This window comes from Neovison vison, chromosome 1 (assembly GCF_020171115.1).
Source record: "Neovison vison isolate M4711 chromosome 1, ASM_NN_V1, whole genome shotgun sequence".
In the NCBI taxonomy this organism is placed as follows: domain Eukaryota; kingdom Metazoa; phylum Chordata; class Mammalia; order Carnivora; family Mustelidae; genus Neogale; species Neogale vison.
In genome coordinates, this window is record NC_058091.1 from 316307439 (window position 1) to 316327182 (window position 19744).

Below are 19744 nucleotides of genomic sequence, written 5' to 3' on the forward strand. Positions count from 1 at the left end.
GGCCGGCGCGGGCAGGGGACGTCAGCAGCGTGCGACGCGCTCCTGACGGGAGCGTGCGTGCGTGCGTGATTGGCGTCGGCTGGACTGCGTTTCCCAGGGGGCCGCGCGGCACGCGCGCTTCCGGCGGACGGCACGGGACCCGGAAGCGGCCGCCGGACGGCGAATCCCGGGGCGACAGGTCGGCCGGAGGGCGGCAGGAGTATGCGGGGCGGCCGGCGGCCCGCGGCGCGCGGCGCGTTCGTTCCCCCGCGGCGCTGGTGGCGGCGGCGCGCGGCGGCTCTCGCGTGAGCGGCGGCGGCCGGAGCAGCCGGCAGCGCGCCGGGCGGGCGGCGGGGCCCGCGGCTGCGAGGCGGGCCGGGCGGGGCCGAGGTGGGCGCCGCGCTCGGCCCGGGGGCCGGCGGCGCCATGTGGAGCGGCCGCAGCTCCTTCACCAGCCTGGTGGTGGGCGTGTTCGTGGTGTACGTGGCGCACACCTGCTGGGTCATGTACGGCATCGTCCACACGCGCCCGTGCGCCGGCGGCGGCGGCTGCATCCGGCCCTACCTGGCGCGGCGGCCGAAGCTGCAGGTGAGCGCGGGCGGCCGGCGCGACCCCGGCGGGGAGGGCCCTTCCCGCCAGCGCGCCCCGCGGGTGGGGGCCCGCGCGGGGCTCCCGCCGCCGGCGCCGCCCCCAGTCCCCGTCTCCCCGGAGGGCGCCGGAGCCCCCGTGCCGTGGGCGGAGACCCGGGGGTGGGGGCTGCTCGCGGGGCAGCGGAGCGTCCCGGTTTGGGGTCGGTCGGGGCGCGTCCCCCGGGGTCGCCGCTGGGCGCGTGTTTCCCTTCGGGGCTTCGCCGCCCGACGGCCCGCGCGTGTCCCCGCAGCTCAGCGTGTACACCGCCACCCGGTCCAGCCTCGGGGCCGAGAACAACGTGGACCTGGTCCTCAACGTGGAGGACTTCGACGTGGAGTCCAAGTTCGAGAGGTGGGCGCGGGCGCGCGGCGGCCGTTGCGGGCGGGGACGCGTGCGGAGGGGGGGCCGCGCGTGGCGGAGCCGCGGGGAAGCCGCGACGCCCCGCGCCCCGCTGCGGCGGGTGTTGCCTGCGCCCCGGGTGAGCCGCGGCCGGGCCCGAGGGAAGCCTCTTGCGCCTCAGTCCGCCGTGGCTCCGGAGCGGGGGCTTCTGAGGTGGGGCCGGCGGGGCGAGCGCAGGCGGCGCGTTCCTTCGAGCTGCGGGGTCCTCTGTGCGGGGAAGACGGTTTCGCGGCAATTAAAGTGGAACGTAACTGCGGGTGAGGTGATGTGGACGTTCACATTCCTCCGGGGTGTGACGAAGCGGGTTGACCTCACAGCTCCGGTGAGGGTCTGGGCAGCTGTAATCTGAAAAGCAGTTGCTGGTCAGGAGTCCCTTGTCTTCTTCTGAGGTGTCTGGCGCCATCAGACAGGGCAGCAGGACTCTGGGACGCGCTGGAGGGAAGGTCCTCGGGTCAGCCCGCCCGGGCAAGAGCCCTGGGAGGCCGTTCAAGGGGCGGGGGAAGCGATGAGCCTGGGGTCGGCCTCAGCCTGCCTGGCCGCCCTAGGCATGACCAAGGCCAGGAACTGACTTCTCTGAGCGCCAGGAGAGGGAGGCAGGAACGGCAGGTGCGTTCAGTGTTGCGTAGCCGCAGGCGTCTGGAGGGACGGGCCTGTGAAAGCCGGCACTTGGGGTTTCAGTAAGCCGCGCCAGGTGGGTTTCCGTTCTAGTGCTTCTGAGCTGAAGTTCGAAGCAGCAGAACTTAAGAGGACACTTGGGGTAGCCTGTCCGGTGCGTGTATGTGGGTAAGCTGACGTGGACACTGTTGGAAAAGTCTTATCTTTTGTTTTAGGACAGTTAATGTCTCTGTACCAAAGAAAACGAGGAACAACGGGACTCTGTACGCCTACATATTCCTGCATCATGCCGGCATCCTGCCGTGGCGTGACGGGAAGCAGGTGCACCTGGTGAGCCCTCTGACTACCTACATGGTCCCCAAACCGGAAGAGGTCAATCTGCTCACCGGGGAATCTGCTACCCAGGTGAGTGCGTGACGTCACTGGCCGGCCGAAGCCTGTGCTGTTGCCTGGGAACACACATTCATGTGTTGCTGCCTGTGTGGCTTCTATCTGGAGCTGCAGCGACCCCTGGAAAGTGAAGCAGATTGACGTAACGGGCGCGACATGGCTTTGCAGACGGTTTTCATCCCAAGTTGGTTGCATGTGGTTCAGGTGATCGAGGGATAGGTTCCTTGTCAGGCCGCAGACCCTCTCAAGCTCTGGGGAGCGTCTGTGCTCCCCAGCCGGGCGTGGGGGCATGTCTTCTGTGAAGCTCACCCACAGGCTTCCCTTGCAGCTGGGAGGCTCCCCACCCGGCTGTAGGGCAGGACGCCTCTTCAGTCTTTACTTTGTTCACAATCGTGAAATGGGGACTTGTGTGGGATTCGTTTTTGTAGAAGTTCACATGCGAGGAAACTGGAATTCTCTTAGGTGGTGACTTACGAAGCTGTGGGTAAAGCACAGGCACGTTGGTATTTGAGTGGAACAGAACATGGGATCATTCGTACACGGACACGTAGCTTTCCAGGAAGCGTCTGTGAGCCCGCCCCGTGTGGGATCCCCTTGGAAAGACCCCTTCAGCTCCTTTCTCTGGGGGACAGTTTGGCCCGGCTTCTCAGGGCTTTCCTGGGGCATCAGTGAGTTGGTGGATCTTAGGGGTGTGAAGGAGTCTGTGGGGTGTACAAGAGCTAAATAAGCATTTGCTGTTAGTGTTACTTGAAAATGGTTTATAAAAGACGTTACTGTAGCTGAACCACGCTGTTGAGGTGGGAGGTTCACGAGATGATCCTGGAACACAGAATGTGTCAGTTAGATCTGGAAGATTCTCCTGGCACTCCTAGCCACTGCGCTGAATATAGCTCTGTCTAGGACTGCCGCCCAGTCCCAACATCTGTCCTCCAGACGACTTGACAGACGTGGTCAGGGAGCAGAGTCTCGGTGCCTCCTGCAGCTGGCCTGGGACTCACCCTTCTCAGAACCCCCGGGGAGCGGGCCAGGCTGAAGGCCTGACGCAGGGGTCGGTGGTGCACAGCAGGGCCCCTTTGGCTTGTGTTGGGAGATGGGAGAGAGGCTGTCACTGGCGGAACTGGCAGCTGTGGGGCCCCCACACTCTGCCGGGCACTGCTCCCTGCTCCCAGACCAGGCCCAGGGATGGCCCCTCCCCACCCCCCCAGCACCGGGTTTTTCCTGCTGAGTCATTCTTTTCACGTAGCAGCAGCTGGAAGCTGAGAAGAAGCCACCGAGTGCCCTGGACGAGCCTGTTTCTCACTGGCGACCGAGACTGACCCTGAATGTGATGGTGGAGGACTTCGTCTTCGACGGCGCCTCCTTGCCCGCCGATGTGCATCGGTACATGAAGATGTAAGTGCCGCTGGTCCCGTCGGGGAGGGGGAGCCGCGCTCTGGGGCTGGGGCGGAGGGTGGGGGACGCCTGTGGAGTGTGGCCCCGCAGACCCCAGAAACAGATGGGCCACACCAGCCTCCCTGAGCCACCCCGCGATAAGAGCCCAGAGGGGTCTACAGTACTGCCTGGAGCGCCCCAGGCCCTGTCCCCCCACTTTGGAGTCTTGCTGATCGAGACGGCCACCAGAGCATGAGGCTGGGTCTCGCCACAGCCCCTGGAGACTTTTGTCTGCGTCCTTGGTACTCCTCGTTAGCGCTCTGTGTTTTGCTTTGACCGGACTTGTTTCTGTGAACTGAGAATCGGTCTTTAGGTCGTTCTGGAGCCATCACGAGGTGAGCACGAGTGTTGAAATCACTTGACCAACTTAGACCGTTCTGCATGTTAACTAAGATCTGATACCGATGGCCATGCGGCTCCGAGGAATAGCTGTGACGGGACTGGTTTTCCTGATTCACGGGTCAGGAGTAACTGTGGTGTTGTCACAAGACTTTTCTGTTCTTTAAAAGTTAAATTTTATTATTGAATGTCCAGAACAGTTGCGTTATTAGACATGTAGAAGGTATAAAAGGGTCATGAAAAGCCTCCTGCCCCCCCAGGTGCAGACAGCAGCTGGATTTTATTTCCATTTTCCCACTGCATCCCTGGGCCCTCCCGGTCCGGGCATACATGGGCTTGTCGCTCTCCAACGGCCTAGGTGGTGTCCCGTTCCGTGGCCCCTGCAGTTTCCCTCTGGTTAGAGGTCTGGTTAGACCCCCCTGCTTCCATGGGGAAGTTGTGTCTGGGGGTCGTGTGACCAGAGGCCCATGGAGCCGTGGCGGGGTTTCTCTGGGGTACATCCAGCGTCTGCGTTATCTCTCATTCCTCTGACGGTGACTCTGGAAACTGCTCCCCCAGGATCCAGCTGGGGAAGACGGTGCACTACCTGCCCATCCTGTTCATCGACCAGCTTAGCAACCGGGTGAAGGACCTCATGGTAAGCGCTTCCCCCCCGGCCCTGCCAGAACTCACCCACGTGTCCCTGACTTGGCGGGGGCTGCTCTGGGGTCCCCATGCCCTCCTTCGGTGAAAGGAACTGGGAAGGTTCTGTGTGGCGGTTCTGTTCAGCTCGCAGGTGCAGAGTGGCTTAGGGTGGGTCCTGAGCCAGCTGCTCCCTTCAGGGCTGGCCCACGTGTTGTCACCGTCCACCGTGGAGCCTTTGGTCTCCCCCTGGCCCCCAGGACAGCTCTGGGCAGGGCTGAACTCGCGGGCAGAAGGGAACTCACACCCTGTCGGCCGGGGCAGATCGGGGGTTCCGTGAAACACAGCTGAACTGGGAGCAATAGTGACCGCGTGACGGGTATCATGGAAGGTCACTTACCTGCATCAGGCTTGGTGCGGACCACTGCACAGACGGTCTGACGCCTTCTCCCAGGCCTGTGGAGGTGTGTTTGTTGTCGGTGTCTTGGGGGTTATTGAGGTCACAGGTGGCCTCCAGTCTCAATGGGCACAGCTGGACTGGCCACCCTGTCCTGTGGCTCGTGGACACATCAGCGTTACTTGTGGACGTGCAACAGCAGGGGCTGTGTGCATGGCCCCGCTGGAGTCCGTGCTCCTTGCTAGTAGATGAGACCGGGGCGTGGAGAGTTCAGGTGCTCAGGGGGTGCACGGCGGGGAGCAGGAAAAGAGGCGCCTGACCTGGGGCTCCCCCTCTCTGGCCCCTGCCCCAGCTCTACCACCACTTGCTGGCCAAAGAGCTTAGACGTGGCCTTTGCTCTGCACTGTTAACCCTGACCCTCGGGGCCCGCACTTCCCTCTGGTGGCCGACCGCATCTGCGGGGCCCATGGGCCAGAGCGGGCGGTCATTGCCCCCCCCCCCCGCCTGGTGCCTCCCGGAGTGTGCTGTGCGCTCTGTGCAAACCGGGACCACGCCGGCCCCGCGGGAGCGCGCAGTTGGTGCTGCCTGGCTCCGGGGCTGCCGTGCTCTGGGCTTGCCCAGGCCCCGGTGCTATCCCGACAGGTGGGAGGGCGGCGGGGTTGCAGGGGGGGGCGGCTGTGCAGCAGCATTTGCGGGCATCTACGCTATCCCCATTGTCCTGGGGGCTTAGTGGCCTCATGGGATGCAGAGCTGCCCCTCGGAGTTGAAAACATGTACGCCAGTGCTTCTCGCTTCGCCGTCCTGCGGTGTTAGTGCTTCGTCTCACGCGGCTGCCCGCCGGAGAGAACACCATCTTTGCGGAACAGCCAGCGCACCGGGGCTTGGGCAGTGGCCCCCCAGGGTTTGGCCCTGGCCTGTGCCCACCTGCCCTCCCGTGCGGTGCTGTCTCGGAGTGGGGTGGGCCGGCACCTGGTTCCCGGGCTGCTGACCTCGTGCTCACCGCCAGGGCTTTGCTCAGTGAGCAAGGGTCGCGTTCACCTGATGTTGTGGTTCGTGGGGCTCGCATACTCGCCAGAGCCCCGGAGGAGTGGGGGTCAGTGCCCCGCATGCTGGGGCGCCTCCCCGCCCCGGGGCAGTAGAGCACCCCACACGCCTCCAGACAGAGCGCGCTCTCCTCCCCGGGGCGGCCCCACCCACCCCGGCAGCTCGTCACAGCTGCACGCTGCTGGCTCGGGGCGCCGCCTTCCTGAGGCTCTGTTGTCCCCTGGACCGGCAGGCCCGCCCGGCCATGCAGCCCGCACCCCAGTCTCTGTGGGGAGGCACGGGGGCCCTGCCGGCCCGTGCCCGGGTCATCGGCAAGAGCGCGTTCCTGGTGCATCTTGATGCCCCCTTGTGTCGAGGTGGCGGGGACGGAGGGATGAGCAGGCCTGGGTTCCGAGGCACACGCGGGGTTTGGGTAGCTCAGAGGACGAGGGCTTGTCACTCAGAGAAGCTCCGTTTAGTGAGGACGAGGTGGGAGCTGCCGCCTCAGCAGACCGTTGCCGCTCGGGGGCCGGGGTGTGAAGCGGGGGCTTCCGCCGCATGGCACGGGTGCGCGGCGGCGGGCGGGCTCAGCGGCGGGAGGGACGCGCCCTCACGGCCGCGCTCCTGCAGGTGATCAACCGCTCCAGCACGGAGCTGCCGCTCACCGTGGCCTACGACAAGATCTCGCTGGGGCGGCTGCGCTTCTGGATCCACATGCAGGACGCCGTGTACTCCCTGCAGCAGTTCGGTGAGCGCCGCCCGGGGCGGGGGGGCCCTTTCTGTCTGGCCGGCGACGCGGCCCTCTGCTTGGAGAGCACTGGCGCGTCCCGCCGCGCGCTTGGCCCTGGGGCGGAGCACTGGCCTTGCCCGGGGCACTCGAGCTCGGGGCGTGTCCCTGTGGCTGGGGTGTCGCTGACTTCACAGCCGACTTGCTCAGCCTACGTCGGTTCTCTCTTTCCTCAGGATTTTCAGAGAAAGACGCGGATGAAGTCAAAGGCATTTTCGTCGACACCAACTTGTACTTCCTGGCGCTGACCTTCTTCGTGGCGGCGTTTCACGTGAGCGGTCACGGGGCTGGTGGCTTTGCAGGTGCCGTCGGCCTCAGGCCAGGCTCTGTGCGGCCTGTGCGCCTGAGAGTTTGAGGCCGCCCTGCCCGGGGCCAGGGGGCGGGTGTCTGGACCCGGGTCCCTGACCCCCTGAAGGACTTGGGTTTTGTCTGCTGGTCTTGGAGCCACTTTGGGCAGAAAGGAACCCAAAGTCCGTGAGGTTCGCGGAGGACTCTACGGTGCGAGTGCTCTGTCACATCGTCCCAGGGCCGTGGCTGTAACGTCCGAGAGCCGACCCTTGCACAGAATCCCTTTTCACGCAAGGAGCCTCCCAGCTGGTGGAGGGGAGCTGACCCCCACGCGCCGGCAGTGCTGGACTGGAGAGCAGGCGGGGCCAGGGTGGGCGAGGCCGGAGCCGGCCGGCATGGGAGCCCTACCGCAGCCAGTCCCAACGGCTGGGCTGGTCAGGGTCTGGGAGCGCTCGTGTGCTTCCGAGGTGGGCACTGCCCACCCCTGTGCTCCAGGTCAGAGCCACGGGACCCGGCGAGGGCAGTAGGGAGACATCCCCGCGGGCGTGCGGCTCACAATTGCGGTCATACGCCCGCAGTTCTGGCAGGCTGGACAGGACACGAGGCCGCGGGCTTCTGTGGTGCCTGGCATGCGTCTGGCTGTGTCCTTGGGACCCGGGTTGGGTCGTACCTGCAGTACTGGGAGAGGGCGGCCTGGGGGCAGGGCGAGGTGCGCATTGCCGTGCTCCTTTCTTTGCAGCTTCTGTTTGATTTCCTGGCATTTAAAAATGACATCAGCTTCTGGAAGAAAAAGAAGAGCATGATAGGAATGTCCACCAAAGCAGGTGGGTGCTCTTGGGCTTCTGGACGCTGCCGGGGCCCGTCCGGCGGTTGGTAAAGACGGGCGTTGAAGGCTGGTCTTGGAACGTGAGGTGTGGGGTTGTCTCTGACAGCCGCCAGCTGGGGACCCTACGCGCTAGCGGTGCTGGGGGAGGGACGTGTCGGGATCACACAGCGCGTCTGGTAGGCCTGTGACCTTGGGCGATGGAGGCTGCACGCCTGGGCCCGCCTCGGCTGTGATAGACGCTGGGTCTCAGAGTGCGCTGTTGTGTGACGGCAGGGCACGGGCCTCCAGCAGGAGACAACTCCTTTCTCCAGCAGCAACAGCATGCCTGGGGCTGGGCTCGGCCACTGGGGGACCCCATGTCGTCCGTGTCTCAGATTGTTCTGTCCTGTTCTCTGGTGTCCTCACAGTGGACGGGGGCCCCCACTGAGTCCTCCTGCCCCTCTGGCCCTTCCTGGGGAGCGGGGGGCAGACAGCAGGTGCTGTGGGACCCCAGGTCCCCAGGTCATGCCTGCGTTCCCCTGGTGGCGCCCCAGCGGGCGTGGCTCTGCTGCTTCGGTGGGCAGCGCAGAGGAAGCTGCAGAGTGTTGTCCGTGAGCACCGTGGGGCACAAAGCAGGGTCTTAAAAGGAGAAGGCGGGGTTCTCGAGAGAGAGGGGTTTATCGCGTAGTCGGCGGAGAGGTGGGGCAGGGTGGCCTGAGAGCACCAGGAAGCGAGTCCGGGCCCATGCCCAGAGCCGGCCTGCCTGCGCGCGCTCTGTGCGTCGGGGTGTCTGCGAGGGCCCCGCGCACACTCCTGTATCTGCGGGGACCTGGTGTTCCGCGTGCGGGACGTTTGCACAGCCACGCGCCCCACTGCGGCTTAGCGGAGGGAAGGAGGTGTCCCGTGAGGCCTCAGCTGTGTGCTTGTGGGGGTCGTACCTGGGAGGGAGGGGATTTGAGGTGTGCGGCTGGGTTCGGGCGGGGGAAGGGCACGGGGGGCTGGTAGGCAGGGTTGGGTGTGGGTAAGGGGTGCGTGGGGCTGACGTGGGGACTGCGGGAACCTGGGAGGCGCGGTGTGAATGGGGCAGGGACAGCCCCTCAGCGTGGCCCTGCCCCCCCGTCCGCAGTGCTCTGGCGCTGCTTCAGCACGGTGGTCATCTTCCTGTTCCTGCTGGACGAGCAGACGAGCCTGCTGGTGCTGGTCCCCGCGGGCATCGGCGCTGCCATCGAGGTGAGTTGTGCGGCAGTGCCTTGGCCCCGCTCTCGGCTCCATACGGAGTCTGACACCCAGGGGTGCGGGAGGGGGTGCCCTCCACGGGCGGGGCAGGGCAGAGCAGCCACTGTGGGCCCCAGAAAGCACCTGCCCATCACAGCCGTCTGCCGGGCATGTTTGCCCCGTTGGGTGCAGAGCCACCGGCTTGCACTGTGCTGGCTAGTGGAGAAGCCAAGTGTGGGACGAGGCATCTAGGAGCGCGGCGCCCTGTGGCAGCCCGGAGGTGTGGGGCTCAGGAGAGGGGTCCTGTGGGGTGGGCGGCTTGGGGCCAGGCCGTGAGGACGGTGATGGGGCTGGGACATGGGGTCAGCAGAGGGGGTGGTAGGCCCATGCCGCTTCCCGATGGCGCACGGGAGAAGAACGAGGCACGGACTCGGCCGCCACAGGAGAGCGGGGGCGGCAGGAGAGCGGACCAGCGCCCTGACAGCTCCTCGGTCTCGTGTCTGTCGGAAGTAGGGGAGCACCAGCTGGGGAGCCCGAGTAGGTTACGCGTTGAGCACGCACGCGTCTTGTAGGCGCCTGGGAGGGAAGAGCAGTGTGTGCCAGAGCGCGCGGCCTGTAGCGAGCCTGAACGGGGCTGCGCGCCTTCCTGCGGGGCTCTGGCGGGAAGGGGAGGCGGCGGAGCAGTGCGGCAGGCGGCGGGCGGCTTCAAGGACGCGGACCGTCCCCTCCTCCAGAGGCCTGTTGCCAGCGCTTGTTTTTCTTAAGGCTCTACGGAAACTTGCTTGCCCGCTGGTGTGGTTTCTCACGGCCTGTGTTGTAAGCAGGGCGTGGTCCTGAGGGACGTTACAGGCCAGGACGTCCTCCTCTGGCCTCCGGTACCGCCCTGTCCCGGCTGTGCTCCCGTGCCCCTGCCCGCGGGTGCTGGCCCACGTGCTGGTCAGCTCAGAGATGGCACTTGGTCTGCCCATCAGGGAGCGAGGGTGGGGACCCTCCCGTGGCCACCTGTCACCGTGTGGAGCCCAGCTCAGGAGCAGCTGTGCTGCGCTGGTCGCCCCTCGGTGAGGTGGTGAGAAGGGGTGGGTCCCCCAGAGACCGGAAACGGCAGGACTTGGGGCAGAGGCTCGGGGTCTCCCAGGGCTAACCAGGAGGAAGGTGCCGGGGAAGCAGGGGGCAGGCAGGGTGGGCGGGGACAGGGGCTCGGCCGTGCAGAGGGCCGGTTCCCTGGGTGCAGAGAGGAGGTGGGGGTGTCCGCGTGGGCAGACGGACCTGATGGTTGGGCGTGCGGACCGTGAGGTCCGTCGGGCTGGGCTGGAGGGGTCAAGCAGGCAGTCACCGTGGCCCCTCAGCTTCCCGCAGTACGTTCTGGGGCCTCCTTGGTCCCAGAGGCTGAATGTCTGCTCCTCTTCGCCGTCAGCTCTGGAAGGTGAAGAAGGCCTTGAAGATGACCGTGCTCTGGAGAGGCCTGAGACCCAGATTCCAGGTGGGGGCTTCTGCCTTTGGGACCGCGCCGCACCCCTTCGGCCGCCCCCTCCCGCCACACACCGGTCAGCCGCTCGCCTGGCCTAGAGCGCCTCCCCCGCGTCTCCCGGCGGCGCTCCGGTTAGATGCCCCCCTCGGGCCGGGGATCCTATGGGCGCGTGGCTCCAGGTAGCCCCCAGCAGATGAGTACGTGGAGCAGCTGGTGGAGGCCGGGGCGGCTGCAGCGTGCAGATCCCTGGGCGGGGCTGGACCCGTGTGGACGTCCCTGCTGGTGACGGAGCACGGACAGCACTGACAGCCTGACGGGCCTGATGGGGGCTGGGGGTTGGGGTCGGTCTGAGGGTCTTTCAACACCCTCTGCTTTTGCTGCCATGATGGACCCATTCAGGAGAACTCGGGGTTCACAGCTCCCCAGTTCTCTGAGGCGTGAACCATCAAGGACGGGGAACCAGGCAGGAGAACGAGGTCCGTCCTGTTCCCCTGGTGAGGGTCGTGGCAGTGGGCGTGCTCCTGTCACGCATAGCACTCGCTATGGCCCTTGGAGACCTCTTTGGGTCCTGGGTGGCTCTGGGGCATGGGGCATGTGACTGGAGCCTGGAGACGTTCGGCTGGGGGGTCGCCGTCTGGGCGCACCTGCCCGTCTGTATGCGGCCATCCCCGTGCGGCTCGCGCTTGCCTGGAGTCAGGTGACTGACGGGACCGTGTTGGATTTTCTGACAGTTTGGCACTTACAGTGAGTCGGAGAGGAAGACGGAGGAGTATGACACTCAGGTAGGCAGCGAGGGTGAGGCTGGGGCACGCTGGAGCCCGAGGGGGACACACCTGCGGCTTAGGCTTTCTGACTTGGGAAGGGAGGCTTGGGGCTTCTCTGCGTCCCGGGCCTGGCAGGGAACCTGTGCCGAGGTGTCCCCGGTGGTTCGTGTGGGGGCCGTGATCCCACGTTGTGTCGCCGAGACGCTGGTGAGCCCTGCACGTGGGGGCCCCTGTCCTGAGGCCGGTGGCCCCCTCATTGCTGTGAACATGCTTCCTGCGTGGGGACCATGGCCCGCTCTGCTTCCTTGGTGCCTGTTTGCCCTCGTGCCCTGCTGGGATCCCAGTGTAGCTCCTTACACGCCCCGGGAGGCGCCCCGGGGTGCACCTACACAGCTCGCGGGGGGTCTGCGTCTTCGTCTCCGGCAGCTGTTCTGTTGGCCTCCGGGGGCTGGTGGGCTGCCTATCGCCCGCGTCCCGTCCGGCCTCACTCCTGGTGGTGTGTTCCCGGCACCCGCCGGCCCAGCACCGTGCACGCTCGCCGCCTGAAGCCGGGGGCGCTCGCTCTTCGTGCTTGTGTTTCCCTGTCGCACGGGGAAGCTCACGGGGGCGGCCTGTTCCCCGCAGGCCATGAAGTACTTGTCTTACCTGCTCTACCCTCTGTGCATTGGGGGCGCCGCCTACTCCCTGCTCAACGTCAAGTACAAGAGGTAGGACACTGCCCAGCCCCGCGCTGCTGCACATCTGCCTGGGGACGCCCCTCGGCCTCTGGCCCAACCCGGCCACCTCTGTGCCCTGCGCCCCCTGCGGTGTGGGCAGGGCCTCGCCCAGGGGACCTTAGTCTGCAGTGAGGGCGCCGAGGCCGTCGTGCAGGGCCCGGGTGTCCGGGGCCCTGGTGTCTGGGACAAGGGTGGATGCCTCCGGACAAGGGGAAGCGAGGCCAGGCAGCGTGGCCCCCGAGCGCAGACGCAGCCTGACGGCTGGACCCCAGCTGTGGTCTTCGTGCTGCCGGGAGCTCTGACAGAGAACCCCGCCAGTGCGGGTCTCTGGCCGCCACCTGGTACTTGTGTTCCAGGGGTAGGACTAGCTGCGCGGTTCATGCCGGGTGCAGCCAGCCGGCAGGGCGTGCACGGTGGGGGCGGGGCTCGGGCCGAGGGGGGGGCGGGAGCAGGGGCGGGGGGGGGGCAGGGGCGGGGCTCGGTCGAGAGGGGGGGCGGGGCGGGGCCGGGCGGGGACTGATGGCGCTCCTCCCCTTCCAGCTGGTACTCTTGGCTCATCAACAGCTTCGTTAACGGTGAGTCGTGGGCCTCAGCCCCGCCGGTGGCATTTCAGCAGCTCCTCTTGGCTCTGCACGTGCCCATGCGGTTCGAGGTCGTGCGGGCAGGACCTTTGCTGCCGCCCGGGCTCTGTTCGGGGGCCCCCAGATCCCTGATGTGTTTGTGGGAGCCCCACTTGGGCTGCTCCAGCCGCAGAGCCCCAAGCCGTACGTTTCCTTCCGCAAGAACAGCTGCCGGCCGCGGGGAACAGCCCTGTGTGCACCGTTGCCCGAGGCCAGGCCCCGGAGCACAGCGCACTGCCTGGCCCTTGAGCCCCACGCCTGGGCTGGGTCCACACCTTGGGAGGGGTGGGTGGGCCGGCCCTGCCCGGCCTGGGCTCTGTGTGGGCGGCTGAGGGCCGGAGCCTGTCTGCACAGAGCCTGTGATGGGCTCCTGCCTTGTGGGCAGGGCCTGTGGCGGGCTGCGGAGGGCTGCAGGCTGGGCTGCTGGCACACAGCCCGTGGGCGGGGACCGTGGCTGGGCCACAGGGCATCGGCTCTCCTGCCCGGACGCCGCGCCGTCGCAGCCCGCGTCTGTCTCGCAGGGGTGTACGCGTTCGGCTTCCTGTTCATGCTGCCTCAGCTGTTTGTGAACTACAAGGTAAGCCGCGGCCCGTGAGTGCCCCGCGTCTCCTGTGCGGCCGGCCGCTGACCTGCCGCGTCTGTCTTGTCCGCAGATGAAGTCAGTGGCGCACCTGCCCTGGAAGGCCTTCACCTACAAGGTCAGTGTCCTGCTGGGTGGCACTTCACAGTGGTGGGGGGGTGGGGAGACGGTCCTTTGCGCCTGTGGGCCGTGGCAGTGACTCGAGGACAGTGGTGCTCTGAGCGCCCACCCAGCCGAAGCCGTTTTCTCTAATCAAAGCCACGTTTCTGTTGGCAACACGCTTCAGAGTGCAGACCCCACCTGCCCCCAGGGGCCCTGTCCCCGGACGCATCCGGCTGCCATGGGGTCGTCCTGGCAGGGTGCGTCCCACGCGGTGGCGCTTGGAACCATGTGGCCTCCCGAGCGTGTCGTGCGGTTTTCAGGGGAGGCGGGCTTCAGCTCTGCGGCTCCAGATGCTGGAGGACCACAACCAGTTGTGAGGAGCGGGGACTCGGCCACGTTCCCAGCCCGTGTTTGCAGGGCAGCCCTTGCAGGCCTCGCCGTCTGGGGAGACCTGGGCACCCCGGGCCACAGGGTCGGCTCCCCCGGCGTCCAGTGTCCTCCTGCACTTGCCCGTTCTCTGCCTTTTGGTGTCGCTGGGACACCTGCGGTCACACGTGGTGCCTGCAGAGCAGCGCTCTGCCGTCTTTGATGGGGGTGAACGGGGCCGTGCATGGGGCGGGTGTCTTCGGGAGCAACCAACGGCCGCGCTCCTTCCTTCCCCGTCCGGCCTGCAGGCCTTCAACACCTTCATCGACGACGTCTTTGCCTTCATCATCACCATGCCCACGTCCCACCGGCTGGCATGCTTCAGGGACGACGTGGTGTTCCTCGTGTACCTTTACCAGCGATGGTGAGTGCAGGGGCGCCCGTGCTGCTGGCCCCCCGGGGCAGGAGACCGCGTGCGCACGGAGACCACCCTTACTTCCGGGCTCAGACGAGCTGGTCCACGTGCCGCCACGTGGGTCCGGCCGGCCGCGCGTCCCACGGCGTAATGGCACCTCTCCCGGACGCCTGCCGTGCGCGGCTGAGCACAGAGGGGGACGCCACCCTGGGCTGTGTGCCTGGCCGGGCAGCGCCGGCTCCCCTGGGGCCAGTGCCCCCACCTGTCTCTGCTTCAGCTCAGCTGCCCCGGGCCCCTGATGGTCCTCGAGCACAGAGCTTGGTCCTGATTGTAAAAACGCACACATGACGACAAGTGGGCGCGAGGGAACCCCTGAATCCTCCTCCTGTGGCAGCGGGGCTCACTGGGTCCTCCTTGCTGGGATTGAGCGCCTCCAGATGGCAGAGCCCGAGGGCATCTTGTCCTTGTAGGCTTTATCCCGTGGATAAGAGCAGGGTGAACGAGTTCGGGGAGTCCTATGAGGAGAAGCCTTCGCGGAAGGCCCACGCCGAATGAGTCACCGCCCAGGCCACGTGGGGTCGGCCACCGGGCGACAGAGCTGGGTTGTCGGCTGAGTATTTTGGAGGCTTCTGGTGAAATCCCCGGACGTTCCATCTTCTGCATTGCCAAAACCCGAACGTTTCCCGTCACCTCCCGAGTCGTTTCATGTTGTCACGGAGAAGGGCCCCGGTGGGGACGCCCGCCCCGCACCAGGCTCTGACCGTGGGCAGCACAGCGCCGGGGGGCCAGGGGCCTCGCGTGGGGCCTGTGAGCGCTCCAGTGGCTCTTCAGATCCATTCCTTAGAGACTGGGATCAAATGGCTTTCCTTTTGTTTAAAATCGACTATTTTAAAAGCTTCATGTACGTATGTTTCTACTTTAAAATAAATTTCTCTGGCTGTAACGTTCGCCGGGCCTGGGATGACGGAGGTGGGGGGCATCTAAGTGGCTTCACTCCTGTTCTCGGAAACGTGCGTGCGGTGGGGTTCACACGGCAAACTTGAAGGCTGCCTCTCGAGCTCTGACATCACAGACTTCTATGTACCCGGTGTTGAATTTGTCACATGGCCGCCACTGGCCTGACAGGTAGCGTTTTTCAGGAACGCCCCAAGTCGGGGCGAGCTGAGCAGAGCTGTGACAGGGCAGGAGGCGAAGGCAGGCGCATGCTCTGTGCGGTTACCCTTGAGGCTCTGCCCTGGCAACGGGCAAACTGCTGCTGTCACCGTTCGGGGCTGGTGCCCAGCATCTGCCGTAGGCCTGGCTTCGAATTCCGACTTTCGCTGTGGACTCGGGTCCTGCCGTGTCCACACCGGCGATGCTGAGCTCCTCCCAGGGCAGAAGGCCAAGCCGATCGCTGTCTGCAGGACGCCCAGGCTCAGGAGCACACGTGCCCCCAACCTGTCCCCACGCACGCTGACCACGCTGTCGCCGCAGTCCGTTCACAGCGGAAACCGCATGTGTGTGCCTCTCAGGAGCCCACAGCTCCCAGCCGGGCGTGTGAGCTGAGCAGGACGGGCTGTTCAAGGAACCCTCATTCATTTCCACCCTGGGAGGGGCAGCGGCAGGGACCCCTGCAGGTCCCGGGCCGGCACCGCTGACTGGCTTACGATACAGACGCTTCTCATCCTCCGCCAGTCTCCAGCTTCCATCTGGGCAGGTGGGTCCCACCAGATGCTCCTGGCCAGAGCCCCTGCCTCTCCCAGTCGCTGGGGGGCCAGCAGCCTGGGCCCCAGGCCCCTCCCTGCATAACTGCCTCTCGCTCCGCATTCTGGCCTCCTGCTGCCTGTTGGGGGCGCGCCTCCGGGCGGGAGGTGGGGGGGGTCTGGTCTACCACAGGGCGATGCAGAGTCGTGCCGCCTCTCGAGGCCTTCTCATAGTCACAGCTGCCAGGCCCAGGGCCCAGGGTACCTCCGTAGCTCCCCAGGCTGCTCATTCACCTTATCTCGTCCTGCAGTCCAGACGGGCTTCTGTGCCAGTGTAGACACAGCCCGACCCACAGCCCGAATTTGTGTCGCGTGGGGAGCACCCCCGTGGGGAATTTTCACACAGCCCCGTGGGAGCGGAGTGGGCAGCTCCCAGTGACGGGTTCCCGCATCCCCCTCGGCCTCCTGGCTGGCTGCCTGCAGAGACCACTCGGTGGCCCTCATGCACAGCGGCCCCCAGCTTGTCCTTCCCCACCCAGAGCCCCACACCGGACTCGTCTGGCTTCCGTGGCTCAGAATTCTCTCTCCGCCCGTGGCCCTCCCTTGCCCTGCTATGTGGCACCCCACTGTGGAAACAGCCACACTTTGGGGACCGTGGGCAGATGTCAGGGTTTTGTCCAGTTTGGGGCCAGGATAAAGTCACCCAGCACGCACGTGTGTGTCTTCGGTGGGTGCAGTGATCAGCTCTCGGGCCCCGCCCGGGTGGAGCGCGTGCATGCTTGGCCATCAGGGGAGCCGATGTCCCCGGGCTTGGTCCAGCGCCATCCCGCGGCCCCCATGTCACACCTGCCTTGACCCCCCAGGGCCTTCCGGTGTCATACCCGCCCCATGCTTGCGTTGCCATCCGGTGGGCACGCAGGGGAACTTCCTGAGGCCTGGATTTGCCCCCGACGTCTAACGGGCCTGGATATCTTCTGTTCTTCCTGCCCATTCGGACCTCCTATTCGGATAACAGGCCTGTTTTTCTCTATTTCCCTTGTAGTCCTATTTCTGGTAGCAGCTGTGTGGGCTCCCTGGCTGACAGGACGAACCACACAAGGTGGGCGGAGAGCCTGTCCTGTGTTCTGTTCTTGAGAACATTCCTGATGTGGTCTCTGGCGCAGCGGGGCATTGCCGGGACTTTCACTTCTGCTGCTGCCAGAATTTGTGTCGCTTTCATGGAGCTTCTTGAAGTTCCATTGTTTGGCTTAAAGAACTGGTGCATTCGGCTTAAACCTGCCCGTGGCATCCTCCGGTTCTCAGGGCCTCTTGGCCGCATCCCCAGGGCAGCATGCGGGCGCGCCTGCAGCCTCTAGGCAGAAATGCGATCTGCCAGGGCGTCTTCTGGAAATCAGCGTTTGTTCCGTCCCGGAGGCCGGAGTCCCGGGGTTGAGGGTGCCAAGGCCTGGCTCCTGCCGAGGCTGAGGCAGCCACTGCTGTCCTCACGCGACCTCCTCCCTGAGCTCACATGCCCAGATCCCCCGTTGACAAGGATACAGTCCTGTTGGCTCCAGACCCCCCATAAAGACCTCACCTGGGCTTGACCCTCTGCAGAGACCCCGTTTCCAAAAAGCCCCCACCTGCCGGCCCTGGAGGTCTGGGGAAAATGCTTTTAGTGCCTAACAATTGCTCAGTTACTTGTAATTTCTTTCTTCTTTTTTCAAATAAAAAGATATTATTTCTTTATTTGTCAGAGAAAGCGCGTGCGCACAAGCAGGGGGTGCGGCAGGCAGAGGGAGAGTGGGCTCCTCACTGAGTGGGGACTCGATCCCGGGACCCCAGGATCAAGACTGGAGCTGAAGGCAGGCAGTTCTCCGACTGAGCCGCCCAGGGGCCCCTGTAATTCCTTTTCCTCCTGCTCCAGCGGCTTTTGTCAGCTTCAGCATCTTTGATCTTTTCAGAAACTGCTCAGCTCTGCTCATTCTCTATGTGTTGTTTTCTCCTTCACTGACTTCCGCTCAGGTCTGTCACTGCTCGTTTCTTTCTACACACAGTGCATCTATTTTGATACCCTCTTTCCTACTTTGGAGGTAGTTACGTGGCTCGTTAACTTTCAGCCTGTCTCGAAAAACAAGACTTTAAAGTTCTGTTTTAGGAGCTTCTCCTTCTGGACGAGGAGACGCAGCAGGGTTTGCTCTCCGGTCCAAAAGGATGACAACTGGACACAACGTGTGAAATGTCCATCATGAAGACGCTGAGGACCGGGCACAGAGGGAGGCGCACACTGGACCCCCGGTGTCCCGGCAACAGGATGGGGCTGGGCCTCTGGGGAGCAGAGGGGCCGGCGCCTGAGAGGAGGGAGCTGGGCAGGGAGAAGCCTGCAGACCAGCACCAGGTCCCCAGTACCCCACTGGTTGCAGATCAGTGCCTGTGCGTCGGGAGGCGACACCCTTTCAAGTGGGAGCCACCAGAAAGGATCCGAAGGGACAACCCTGCACGCGAAGAGTGATCATACCCATTGCGGTCAGCCAGAGTGGAAGCCCCACTGTTCCGGGGCCGGCTCAACAATTGGGGAAAAACTCAGTCACAGACCAAGCACTGTTGGTCCCCCCAACAAAGCTTAAAGACAAGATCCCAAAGGAGCAAGTTTCCAAGACTTCTGTTCCCCGGTGAGCAGCTCACAGATCCCCTTCCCCCAAGAAGGTGAAATTCACAGCGTCTGCATCCGATTACAGATCTACAAGGGAGCCAGAAAACGCAGTCCGCGGCGGAGACACCGGCACGCTGGGGCCGAGCCCGTGAGAAACGGGACAAGGATGCGGAAGCAGTTGTCAAATGGATTCCAAGTCCTAGCAGTTGGAGGGGAGGCTACCGTGGGGGCGGGGCACTGGGAGATCTGATCTTGCAGAAGGAGAGAGGAACAGTAAGGACTGGAAGACAGCGTGTGTGACTGAAACTGAGGGAAACAAGGAAACATCCAGGACCCGCAGGGGCCCGGGGGGTGGGGAGGGGCAGCCTGGCGGGGGTGGGGGGGCAGGGCCAGGGAGGCCTTTGAAGAAATGTATGGTGACTTGTCAGATTTGCTTAAAATAGATATAAAACCACAGATTTGAGAAGTGCAACAAGAACCAAGCACAAGGAACAAGAAGAAAACCAAAAAGTGTGCAGAATCATATCGCTGATTTGTAGCAAAGAGAAAAATCGGTAAAGTAGCCAGAGAAGAACCATGCGTGACATCCAAACGAATAACAAAAATGATAGAGGAGCCTTCTCACCAGCAACAATTCAAGTTGGAAGATGTCTTTAAGGGGCGCCTGGGTGGCTCAGTGGGTTACAGCCTCTGCCTTCGGCTCAGGTCATGATCTCAGGGTCTTGGGACCGAGCCCCTAATGGGGGCTCATCTGCTCGGCAGGGAGCCTGCTTCCCCCTCTGCCCCTCCACCTGCCTGTGTGCCGTCTCAAATAAACAAATTAAACCTATAAAAAAAAATAAAGGAAAAAAAGAAAAAATCTAAGTGAATCCTTTCTAAAGAAAATATATTTTAGAATATATTTTAGAGATCAGGGTTTTTACAGACATGCTGAGCTGGGCGAGTCACAGCACATCTGCTCTGTGGCGAGGGTCAGGAGGGGTCGTTCCTGCAGCACGTGGAAATGGGACCTAGGCGTGGGAGCGAGGAGCACCAGAAACGGGAAATTTGAGGGTGAAGATAGAGATTGTTTTCATAAGAATTATCCTAGATTATCCTAAAGGACAAGAGGCCACTCAAAGCTGGAATAACGACCATATTTTTCGGGTCCGTGAGGCGCACCTGCGACCACAGCGCGGCATCAGGAGGGGAGGCGCGCGGGCTGCTCTCGCCGGTTCTCACGCTGGGGTGGGGGCCGGTGTTGGTCTCCGGGGGCTGGAGGCAAACACGGGTTCTCTACATCCTGCGGCAACCGCCAAAGGAAACCGTTATGGCTCTTGAGGCGGTGAAGGAGACAAAACACATTAAGAAATATTCGATGCAAGAGAAGGCGGGAAGACGTGAGCAGAGGAGCACAACAAACGAGCGGCAGAGCGGGATTTCATGTCGCAGCAACGAACACGCGAAACGTCAATGAGGCAGACCCTGGACGAAGCGGCAGGGA

The 19744-nt window shown here is 64.2% G+C and overlaps 1 protein-coding gene across 2 annotated transcripts; it reads left to right on the top strand.

The window, feature by feature from the left end:
* The first annotated feature begins 365 nt into the window (after positions 1 to 365).
* Positions 366 to 14897, top strand: CLPTM1L (CLPTM1 like). Of its 2 annotated transcripts, none has more exons than XM_044234243.1 (17): positions 366 to 567; positions 860 to 960; positions 1839 to 2028; positions 3257 to 3405; positions 4342 to 4420; positions 6455 to 6572; positions 6788 to 6882; positions 7639 to 7723; positions 8831 to 8934; positions 10334 to 10399; positions 11119 to 11169; positions 11776 to 11858; positions 12408 to 12442; positions 13009 to 13064; positions 13141 to 13185; positions 13844 to 13959; positions 14421 to 14897. In XM_044234243.1, exons 1-17 carry the CDS (start codon positions 406 to 408, stop codon positions 14503 to 14505), a joined length of 1620 nt encoding a protein of 539 aa, XP_044090178.1. In that variant the 5' UTR covers positions 366 to 405; the 3' UTR covers positions 14506 to 14897. The 2 variants fall into 2 exon arrangements, with proteins under 2 accessions (XP_044090178.1, XP_044090186.1); XM_044234251.1 differs by having other exon boundaries at positions 3260 to 3405.
* The last annotated feature ends 4847 nt before the right edge of the window (positions 14898 to 19744 follow it).